Source organism: Xylocopa sonorina, chromosome 11 (assembly GCF_050948175.1).
Source record: "Xylocopa sonorina isolate GNS202 chromosome 11, iyXylSono1_principal, whole genome shotgun sequence".
Classification (NCBI taxonomy): domain Eukaryota; kingdom Metazoa; phylum Arthropoda; class Insecta; order Hymenoptera; family Apidae; genus Xylocopa; species Xylocopa sonorina.
In genome coordinates, this window is record NC_135203.1 from 10,007,522 (window position 1) to 10,019,453 (window position 11,932).

The following is an 11,932-nucleotide window of genomic DNA, read 5'->3' on the forward strand; positions in this document are numbered from 1 at the left end:
ATTGGTATTTTCAGGCTGACGTGATAAATCGTTCAGGGACGGGTCTGAAGGGACATTATAAAAACGACCAGGATATTAGAGGAATATCGCGAGCAATGAGAACGAAAAAGGGAGGAAAAATTGTTGGAGACGAAGGGGAAAGGTCTGGCATTGTTCGGACGTCTAATTTGTAGTTTACGAGTATATACTTCGATATCGAAGTACATGCAAAATAGAGAGCTGAGTGGGGTATTGAAGGGTTCACGGGGACGAAGTCGTGCAATCCATGCTTCGTAATTGAAAGTAAACAAGATTGCATTATGCAGCCGTTGCAGTCGTATAGGCACTAGGAAAGTTTCCATTGCAATCCCGCTGGGAAGTTCTTCGCGCGACTCCCGTTTCCTAAACGCCCCGATAGAATTCCTCGAGTAATTAAACGGCAGGCGCAGCCCTTCTGCGGCACCTATTTTCGTTTGGCAAACAGACGACCTGTACCTCTCCACCCTCCCCATCCCCCTCGATCTTTCTCGTCAACCTGGATGTAGCTGAGAACAGAAAGGAACGATCTCTCCAGAGTGTCGAGGTGTTCCTCGAACACCGACACCTCCTGATCTTCCTTGACGTTCCTTGCCCCAATCCCCTCCCCTTCGCCCCGGTCGTTTCGCTCTTTTATATCTATTCCAGAGGCGTGGAGCAGGAGGCGAGCACGGAGGGAACTTCTCGACCTTTGTCCTCCCGAGACGACGCTTTTGTTTAGCGCGGCGTAAAGTCAGCTCGTTTGTCTGTAAACTTTAAACACCTTTTCATCGTCCCTTCCTTCGCAGCAGATAAATTCTCTCCTAAATCCCCGTACTCTCGACGTAGTTTCGCAACGCGATTAAATCTTGCAGACTTTCCGCAGTTAGTTTCCATTTCCTCCAGCCTGTTTGGGAGGGACGCCGGAAACGAAAGACGCGTTCCCGTCGCAGATCAATTTCCGACCGCGAACAACTCGAGGGAGCACGGCATATGCTTGATTGCATTTATCGGCTCCGTTAGCTTAAATCGCGATTGACTCGCACATCGCCATCGCTCTCGTCGTAATTGAACGTTCGTCCAGGCAAAAGATGACATTTTCTTTAAACGTAGCCTAGTTGAACACTGGCTCATCTATAATTTCATCCGTAGGTATCCCTGAAGGCGGGCGTAAACGATATCTTCGTCTCTGACAAGGCTCGAATGATTTAGAAATAAAGAAAAGGGAAGACAAACGAAGAACGGAGAAGGGTAAAGAACGTTTCGAGCTGAATGGAATATCCACGGGCACCAATGGAGCTCCTCTTCAGCGACATGAATGCGAAGGTATGAGGGATCTAAAGCAGGAAGGCATTTCGTTTAGAATCGGACGGATTATTTTCTTACCGTTTATTTCAGCTTAGCAGGGTGGGGAGGGGAGAGGGTCGAACCTTTATCCCTTCTTCCTCCGAATGGGTCAAACACGGAGCTATTTCTTTTCAGATTGAACGCTGTGGACTCTGTTCACGAACCCATTCACGATATCGTGAAGTCTCGTTCTATCGTCGAGATACTCCTCGAGTGTTGGTAATTTTAGCAACGGGTATTGAAGTCGTAGCTCGTCGTCCCGATTAAGCGTTTCTACGAACGCGCTGGAACGAATGAATTGGGAAGATCTCTGCCCCTGCTCGAGGTCTCAACGTTCTCAGTCACGATTTCAGAATATTCCTCCGATTAACAGTTACCACGCTAACCTACCGGGAAGATTAACTTTTTTCGTTCACGCTAAACCGACCGCAGACCGTTTTTCTTTGATCCCTATTTTCTCACACGCGCCAAAGCGTAAACTCCTCATTGATAATCAAGAGAAGCTTACTCTCTGGGGTCTCGCTGACAGGAAGAGCTTTTCCTTCTTCCACTTTGATCAACATCTTCCTCCTAGCTGCGAAAATAACTTCTTCTCGTGCTCCTTATTAGAAGCAAAAACGCAATTTCCGCGCCACGTCAGTTCGAAACTGACGAGCTCAGGGGCCGAACCAATGGAATCCAAAAATTGAAATTTCTCAAGGGGACGAGCGTCGACTTCGAAATACGAAGAACGTCGCGTCGCATCGTTTCTCGGATATCTCTCCCAGTGGAGATATTCAAACGGATCCGTGGCGCCCTTCCTCCCCGCGATGTCGTCGGGCGTTTAGTAGTTTTTTCTACTGGCGGTACTCAGGGCTCATCTGTCACGAGGCAACACGCGAGGTTCGTCGTTTCTCCTCGCTTCCGCGAGTCGAACAAATTGTACCTGACAGCGGGACACGGCCGGTGAGTAATGGTCCTCGGAGGGGTGGCCCACCCCGCGTACCACGTCGAAAGTCAGCGCAAGATCACTCTTTCGTTTCTACCACCGGCTGCGCGGCACGCCTCTTCAATGAATACACGCGCGCCTCTATATCGCTGCGCGTTTTATTCCCCCTTTTTTACCATTGTATACTAGCCAGCCAAAGAACGAATGGAAACATCACCATTTGAATAAAAAGTGTACGAGCCGCGGCTAGTTAGTTTCCGCCCTAATAGCCGGAACCGGTGAATCCAAGAATGATGAGGCAAAAGCACGCGGACACAGTTTTGATTAGACCCGAAGAGACACCTCGTCCTCCACCCATATACGCACGACGTCGCCGCAGAATGAAACGTCATCCCTATTGCTTTCGTTCCGTCGAGCACCACGAGGCTCGTGCGTAGGTGGCTCGTTCAAACATTACACGATTTGAATAACACGATTGGGAACACCGTCCCGCGGGATCCGTCCACGGATTCTTGCTCCCTTTTCATCTAAGTATTTTTATTCCAAATATCGGGCTTGGATCACCTTCTGGACTAATCCTTGGAGCATCGAGAGTGTTTTTAGAGTATAACTAGTGTAACGGGTAGACGAGGAATCTATTTCATAGCGTCCTACCATTAATGCGAAGCTACGATGTTTTTGTAAAGATTTAGAGGAAGTGGTAACTGGCATTGTTATTTCGACGAGCGAAAGGAGGACAGGAATTTGTGGGGCTTCCGAATCGCAGGTTTGCGGTAAGCAGAGTGGCAATAAGTAGACGATAGAAACCCATGGCACGATCTTCGATTACATTCCTAATCGGATTTGCATTCTTTTCGAACGCCTCGCGTGTAATCCGCCGTGTTCCCAGTCGGGATTTTCCGTACCAAAAGCCGATGGTTAACTATCAGTTGGAAAGTTTTCAGGCTTCAAATCGTGCGGATATCAATTTGCTATCATATTTCACTTAGTGCATTTCGCAACCCCCCGTCTTCACGAATTTCTACCAAATTTACCTAATTCAAATCCCACATTTTACGAATCTCAATCCGACAAGTTTCGAGCTAATTCGTCCGATCAAGTTTCGTTTTCGCACCCCGTAGAACAGACCCGTACCTTCTCGTCAATGTTTGCATGCAAAGCCGCTAACGCTACCAGTCGGAACCTGCGAAGCGGATATCTGATCCTCTTACGGACAGGGAAGAGCGATCGCGAAGATTTTAATTCTTCAAGAAGCCACCACGAAAATCGCATTTCACTCGCTTCCATTATCGCGAGCGTCGTACGTGAGCAAAATGTACGAGTAAAATGTAGGAAGCTTGTGACGCATGGAAATATAAGGATTTTTATTCCGTCGACTGTAAGCGGCGAAAATGTTTTCTCTTCGGTTGCGTTTCTCCATCAGGGATGCTCGTTTTCGGTCGAATCGGACTGTTCTTGATTACCAGCTTCCCTCTGCTATCCTCGCTCGTGTTGTTTTTTAGCCGCCTCTAGACGGATGGTCTTTTTATGAAGCAAATTGCGTTCCGTGATGAAAGAGTCGTCAAAAGTAAATTACTCGTCTGATCAGAGATTCAGCTGAGAGGCTCGAGGAACAAATGTTATTCCTGTCCAATATGCAAACCAGAATTGGAAAATTTTAAGCGTTCCTACAGACGTCTGTAAACTTGCTCGACTTCCGGAAGGATTCATTCGGAGGCTTGCATACCGAAGCAACCTGACTGCGATCCCAGCAGGGTATTCAAAGTACGAAACCTAATGGATTCGGCGAACTCGAAGCGAAGGCTACTTGAAAGCAGCCGTCTCGATGCCGTTTTGTTTGCGCTCGCGTCGCGCCTTTTTTCCTCTCGCAAGTCGGCGAGGATCGCGACTCCACTGATCGTGGCACCGACTCTTCCTTTTTAAGGAGCCAAAACGGATTCGAGCCTTTACGCGTCGCGATAAAACTCGTGGTATCAGCGAAAAAGATCGAGAGTCGAATCCCACGGGGTGACCCGTAGACAATCCATCGATGGGACGTCGGTTAAGTCAAACATTTGCGCAACGTGTCATCGGCTTATCGATCCCGCGGCCGATAGAAGCGCCGTTTCGAATAAATTCCGTGAATCGACGTACGTGTCCGACCCTGCGAAAAAGGAACGAGAGATTGAAAGGGAAAATTTACATTCGTAGAGAAAATTACACGGTCGAAACGTTCGCCGGGTTGATCGATATCCAACGAAATAGGGAAATCCAATTTGAGGTGGTCCTCGTGTCCGCGCGCGGCGCTGAAAACAATCAATCGGTATTTATTCCTCGTAGAACGTCCGTTAGTTTGTCTTCGGGGATTTGAGCAAATCCATATCGACGACGTTGACAGACAGAGAACAAATAAAGCAGAATCGCCACAGTTTTTGCAACATTTCCATCGGCGTGGCGCGGGCGCGTTCGTTACCGCCCCTTATGCAAATAGGCGAATATTTCAACCGTTTGTCCGTCCGCGACCGGCTCTCCGAGCGAAATGTGCAGGCAGACGGTAAACACCGTATTCGCGTTACCGTTCGCGAGCAATTCCCGAGCACGCCGCTCTTTCCCCGTCCGCTTTCGCCAGGGTGATCGTTACTCCGCGTGCTCCGAGAGTGGTAAGATTGTAGCGACCCAACCAAGCCAGCGCGAGCAGCATCTGTACAAGTGGAATGAAAGTGGAAGTGCAATGTTTCGTGTCCGCCCACCATAATTTCTGCCCTTAACTTTTCGCCGTTTTAACTTGCACGGGGCCAGAGGAAGTAACCAGGGGTGGGTGCAGGGCGCTATCTCGAAACAGAGATTAGTCTGGCTACCCGCGCCCCGTTGTTCTCCACGATTTACCCCCGACGCGATTGCCCTCTGCCACGTTCTCCAATCGCTTTCAACATTTTACCGTGCTCTCTCTCTCTCTCTTTTCTTAGCTGTTGATCATCGCAAACAAAGCGACACAGGAAATTTTACGTCGTTCGTTCGTTAGTCTATTTGTTCGTGCACCGCGCGAACTTTTCGTTTTAACGATCGAGCACCTTGCAGCACAGGTTTCAGACCGTGTTTCGCAACTGCGCGACTTCTCTGCGCGGAATTATGGACCCTCGTATAACCGGGATTATTTGAAATCAATCTTATTAAGTGGTTCGTTCGGTAGCGAGGCTTGGGAACAGGCAGCGGGTGTCCTGTCGTGACACGCGAGAATTCGTTTCTTTAATTGAACAGGCCGCCACAAGGGACACGCGGCGGGTAGATTAAAACGCGAACGGGTCCCGCAAGTTTTCCCGCGGCTAAGTAAACGGATGTTGTCCCCCGCCCGCGTAATTACGGAGTGGCAGTTATTTAACAAGTATTAGCGGTACTCTGAACATTTTAATTAAATTGCCGCCCATCGTACGCGAACCTCTCCGCTCGCAGCTTCCAGTTCCGCGATATTAACGGACTTAGAATTGCGTGTGCCAGATATTGTTCGCCCGCGTCGTTCCGTTTCCTCGCCTATTCGTAGATCGTCCTATCGACTTCTGTTTGCAGTTAGACGGCCCGGGTATAATTATAGTCGGTAACCGGTGCCCTCGAATCGCTGAATCGATTCTCCGTCGAAATGAATGGAGCCTTTCCGCTTCGAGACACGCTAGACGATTCGCTTTCACGCGAAATAAATGAGTTATTTCATATTAAGTAATTGCAATGGCGTTGCTTTTAAATTTCGTTAACAACGCGTTTGCTGGAACAAACCTATCCATTAACCAGCCTGCGTATTCGTTTCGCGGTAGCAATTGTTTGTGTTTAATATAATGAAGAGCACTTGGCGTTAACGACGTTCAGCCAGCATCGATGGATGATTGATCGATACACCTGGTGGATTAATACCGTGGCGCGTCGATCGATACATCTGTCGCTAAATACGTGCAGAGTGGAAGAAAAGGTCGCTTAACTCTTGCTCGATCCGGTTCTTCTGAAATCAAGACATCGCTCCCGGCTGATCGCCGGAGGCAAACCTTTCCTGTACCATCGTTATTTCTCTTCTCCACCCACGCAAAGTCTATATACACTCGCTCTCGAAAGTACGACGTTCGCTTAATTGTGATAAATGCTTCGACAAAGAGGCTGAACTCTCGGGAGATGATTTAAGGCAGGACATTTGAATACCAAGTTTTCTTGGGAATTCGTCTCGAACGGATTAGCGATCGTCAACTGGAGGCACACGCTCTGCCAGTTGAAACACCCGCTGTCCACATTGCGTACTGTCAACGATATTCGTTTTCACCGATAGAATCGCGACAAGTTCGGCTGACGCTCGCGGATTTGTTCGCCGATTGTGCGCGGCTCGATGGCTGCAAAAATTTCGGGTAATTTAACGCGACGGTTCACGTGGATTCGAGAACGTATTAACCCGTCGAGAGGTTTCTGCTCGTTGAATCCACGTCTCGTTTGCGAAACTACGCTCAGAACGACCGGCGATAGTCCCGTTACTCGTGAACCGAAAAAAGAGCTCGTAAACCCAGTTTTATCTGTAGAAATGCTTTCCCTTCCCTATGGAAAATTAGCCTCGTATGAAGAGAGAGAGAGGGAAAGAGAGGGGGGATTTTTTTTTCACGATCGTGCACGACGGAAATTTATTGGTTTCCCAAAGGCAAAGTGTCCCGACCTTTTATGGCTTGGAACGTAAAATCAGTTCGTCTGATGGATGTATAATTTTACAACACGATAAGAGAGGTAGGAGGAATACCGGTTACGCGTCTCATCGAGCAGATGGCCCGCGAGCTTTATAGACGTACCTTCTATCAGGATCATTATGTCGTTTCTATTTGGTTTACTTTGCGGTACGGACGGCGGAATTTCCAAAGGAACGAGTATTCTACGGTGCTTGGAAAAATATCGTCGTTAGTTACCTTGTGCCATCGGACGTAGTAGAGGGAACATTTTCAATATTCTTCCCCGATATTAACCGGAGCTTTGATATTCCACACAAATTACTGTTTTTCCTGAACTTTTCTATCATATTGCATCGACATGGCGAACGAAATTTATTTGATCCCGACCTGATTACGCGAAAGGATGTGGTGAACGTAATCAAAGGCAGCGGGCGAATGAAAAACCCTCGGCTCGAGTCTACGGTCAGTTTATACCGGAAGGGTTGAAGGCGATGGAGTTTTACGATCGGGCAACGTGTGCGCGCAACAACTCCTCCGCGTATAATCCTTGTATTTCGAGGAGAAAAGTGACGTAAAGACGAAACGAGTGTCCTTTACGATCCCTTAAATGCTCCCGTGTTATTTTGCAGCCGGCGGACGATATTCAGCGTAATAACGCGATAAATAACGGGTCGTAACTTCCGTGTACCAACGTACCCACCGTTTAGTATTCGGCTGGGCCTCTTCATTCCGGGGCACGTCGGTTTATAAACGTTAATTACGCGTCCCCCCGTTGCGTCGACCGCCTCTTGCTTAACGTTACAGGAAGCGATGCTAAACGCCAGTTCCTAACGCCGCTTAAAAAAGGTACTATGTTGTCGTAAAGAACGCAACACGCGCCTCTCTGTACGGTACACGATAAATGGCGTGCAATTCAGAATCAGTTTGTGGGACTGAAGAACAAACGTTTCGTTTAGAAAATTACTCGAAGAGCGTAATAGAGTCCTCCGCTAGAATGTTCCTATACGTGTAACTGGCATCATCGAGCAGAACGGGATTAAGCAAAACCTACTCGATCTACCTTCCCCTGGTCGAGGTTGAACCGTTTCTGGAAAGCAGCAGTTGCATCGCAAACAGGAAACCGAACCAGTGAACTGTGTCGGACGCTGCGCGGCTATCGTTCCCCGGAAGGGTAGGAAAATTCGAAACGAGCTCCAGGTCCGAAGGAGATTGCCAGGCTTCGCGATAGCGCGGTGCGGGTTCCCGCTTGTTCCTGGCCTGCAGCCGCATTATCCAATTTTCCACGGTGCGCCGCGGTGCAATTGCACGCAGAGGCGGATGGCGTGGGCCGTGGCAGTACTCGTTCGTCGGCTGGTTCCCGCGTCGCACTTTTCCACGCGTCCCAACGCGCCTGCCTCCACAGCTGGTGCGCGCCGTGTCCGACCTGTGGTCGACCGATGGTAAATCGAGAGCACGCCAGTAAAATCGATACCGTTCTAGATCTACCGTTCCTCGCGCGAAACCAGCCGATCGATGTAAACGATATTGCGTTACGTGGGATCTCGATATGACGGATCGCGTAATTGAAATGCGTGATCGAAGTTAGACGACGGTGACTCGCGCGCGCGCGCGATCAAGAGTGAAACGCAAAACGAACAAGGGTGCACGAGAAAGTATATCGTCCACGCAACATCCTGGATTATCTGGTTAACGATCGAAGACAGCGAGACTAGGATAACGGTTACATCGAACGAGGATATCCCGTCGCGAAGGGATCTTTCACTGTCGACGAATGATTCACGATGGATCAACCCCGGATAAAGGGTAAAATACCTTGCTTCGAGGTGCACTCTTCCTTAATCTTCGGCTATCTTTACTCCTCTTATTCGATGGGATTTTTCGACGATTGCTCGAAGTTAACGATCGCCAACCTGCCTGTATCTCCATCATTATCGACGAAACTTTATGGGGTGATGTACACGGTTTAACGCGAGGCACGAGCGTCCAGATTACGGTTCCAACTTAAATCGAGCGCCCAAGGAACCCAGGCGCTTTACGCTCCGGTCGATACGTGACTCCGCACCGTATGATCTGCGACTACACCATTTTCTCGCCATTACAGCGGAGCCATTTAACTCCGTGGCTCCCGAGGGCTCATTCGAAATGCCCGCTGTATAAAGTCAAGGGGGTTGGCGCATCGTGTTTCGTGGCATTAACGGCGCTTGTAGATCGATCGATAAAGGTAAACAACGTGTCCCAGTGTCGGGGCATCAAACACCTCGGTGGCCGTGGTGTGGTTGCAAATGTGTAACACGTCGCCAGGAACCGGCCAATAAAAAGGAGACCGGGGCCTCTGAATGGCCGGCAAGGTTAATGCGATTGGATGATTGGCTCGATTAGCAAATTGGCTGGCGACGTGTAGGACATTGGGATAAATGAGGATATGTCTATGCTGGGAACACGGCACTGCGGCGAATTGATGGGAAGGGATCGAACGGCAGCCCCGATGTTGTTGCTGATATATTATGAGACGTGGTTTTCGATAGGCGGGCTTACGTGCCGGTGTCAGTTTGCCAATTAACACGAGCCCCGCGGCGTGGTTTACTGGAAACGAAAATGGAATTCGAACGACACGATCGACCGTTTTTCTTGTCCGCCTACACGTTCTCCGGGTAAATCGCTGATCGACTGAAATTTCACAAATCGCTCGCGTCCCGTGACACGCGTCGCGTTCCACGCAACGCGAGGGGTGTTTTTTTTTTTTTTTGTGGACGGCGGGGAAAAACGATTAGAGGAAAATCAACCCACCGTGGCTCTAGCGCGAGGCAGTTGCAATGTTGCTGGCTGTATGACGCGAGAAGACATAGTGAAATTGTTCGGTGTGCAACATCTCGAACGTCTATCTGGATAATAGTGAATTTAACCGGAGGAATGCTTTTTCGCTCGTCTAAACAGTTACGTTCTCTGGATGCATCTCGTAGGATCTCTCTCAGCGGGCGATCACCGCCCCATCGATACGCCTGGGTTTATTTCCTCTGGATCGGCTGTAAAAACAAATTCAAGATGCATATCGGTGCGTCATCGCGGACGTGGGCCGTGACTTTCAGCGTGGGTGTCTGAAGCCATCGCACGTGGGCCATCGCGAGGACCGTATCGGGCGTGAGGCGCGTGGCAAACGAATATTTCCTTGTCACCGCCGTTGATTATTTTCTCGTCCATTATCGTGAGAGATGCATACATTTGTAGCTTCGTTAGGGAAGCCATTTGTACGGTTCTGTCGAAATCATCGCCACTTCCCGGTCGTTCTCCACCGCCTCCGTAGCTCCGTAGGTACCATCTCCGCCATCCGAGCGGAGAGGCTCCTTTCTACGGTTTTAATAGATCGAATATGTTGGTGCCACCGCGCGGGAATCTCGCCCCTTATCTCCTAACAGGACACTTAAATATTCTCAGAAGCGATCTATTAAAACAAAGTATCCCGTCGTCCGGCGTTGAGCGGAAGCAGTAAGTTTTCCTCGCCCTTTCTCTCGTGATCTATTCGAGTTTTTCATGCCGGAAAACCGCGTTGTTTACCACGTTGTTCCGCGATCCACGCCCTTGTCTCCTCGGCTTTGTTCTTCGGGACAGGTTAGCGTAATGAACGATAGTTCGGGAGGGGTGCAAACTTTGCTGGCTTGTCTGCCTTCTTACACTCCATAACACCGATGTAACGGCGCGAAAAGTATCATCGCAGAATTTCCAGCATATTTCAACGGATTACTACACTGTTCTCTCGACTGGAAATGAATAACATGCCCGTTGAAACACCGCTACCGACCGTAACTCCCTCGTAAAATAAAACACGCTGGCTTTTCGACGAATTGAAAAATTCCCGTTGAAATTGATTGCGGACCGCGGAACAAAAACGAAAAACGGGGGAGCGAAAAATAAACGACGCTGGGAGGTATTCAGCCGATGCGCGAACAAAATAGCCGATATAGCTACGCGCGGACCAATAGTCGCGGAAAGTTATCCAGCGCACGTTTCGTTAAACGCCCCGTACCAGCCTCGTTGCAAGAGAAAAAGGAGAAAATTAAGGAGGGAGGAAAGAAAAAGTCGTATTCGCATCCAGGCGGGAACTTTCCTTTATGCCCCGCTCGCGGTCGAAACTACTTCGCCCACACGAGCGAGACGGGTCACACCCATTTAATTTCGCGGTTTCTCTTCTTTCATCTTCCCCTGCTCAGGTTTCTCGAGCATCGCTGCAATCACCTTGGCCAACCTCCATCCTCCTCGTCTCCCTCCGTTTGTTCTCATTAGCCCGCCATTTATCCTCCCGTTGAATTCAGCCCCGGTGGTTCACCAAAATCCCCGCGAAGAATGGCCCCGGTGAATTGCGTCTTCGTCGGCGGCAGCGCCGATTGTTTCTCGATCGGATACGCTCTAATTGCGGAAACACAATTAGCGCGAGTAAATAAACGCGACAGAATGCCGCGGTTTCTAATTAATGCGATTGAACCACGCGCACGGTTCGCTAACTTCGAATCGGGACAATCGATTTCTCGTCAATTCGCCAAAGTGATCAGACAAGTTTCGCTATCGTTTCCATCGCGATAGCCAGGATAATCGGAGGGGCGCGAAAGAAATTTCTTCCAGGCTGGATACGGGTCGAGTCGTCACGAAGATAGCGGCAGTCGATTTCGTGCACGCGACCAGAGCTAGGGAAAAGGGTTAACGGAGCACAAAAGGGATGGGAGCGAAGGGAGAGGCGCGCTCGATCGGACACGGAATTCCTTGGTGGAACGAAACGATGCCGGAGATGGGTTCGTGCCAACTTGCGTCGCTTTTGCTTTGCCCCGTCAAAGGTTTACTTCCGGTTCCTTGATCGTTGATCCTTTGCCGGTTCGTGCCACGCTACCCTTTGATTTGATTCGATTTGATGACTGCGTTTCACTGGTGTACACGTCTTACTTGTACGTACTTCCTCTTCCGTTACGCTTGTTTTGGCTTAAGCGTTACTTGCTCTTCCTGTTTGGCG

General features: G+C 49.4%; 1 protein-coding gene across 7 annotated transcripts in view; it reads left to right on the forward strand.

Moving 5' to 3' along the window:
* LOC143428860 (CD151 antigen) overlaps positions 1–11,932 on the forward strand; it is a 50,485-nt gene that overhangs the window by 18,154 nt on the left and 20,399 nt on the right. For 2 of the 7 annotated variants that reach the window (XM_076904088.1, XM_076904087.1), the window contains exon 3: positions 1,147–1,320. The exons of 3 other annotated variants lie outside the window; for them this stretch is intronic. In XM_076904088.1, coding sequence (XP_076760203.1) covers positions 1,313–1,320 — 8 coding nt within the window. In that variant the 5' untranslated portion in view covers positions 1,147–1,312. Of the gene's footprint in view, positions 1–1,146; positions 1,321–8,614; positions 8,740–9,417; positions 9,588–11,932 lie in introns of those variants that run through there. 2 more of the 7 variants (XM_076904085.1, XM_076904084.1) reach the window with 2 other exon arrangements.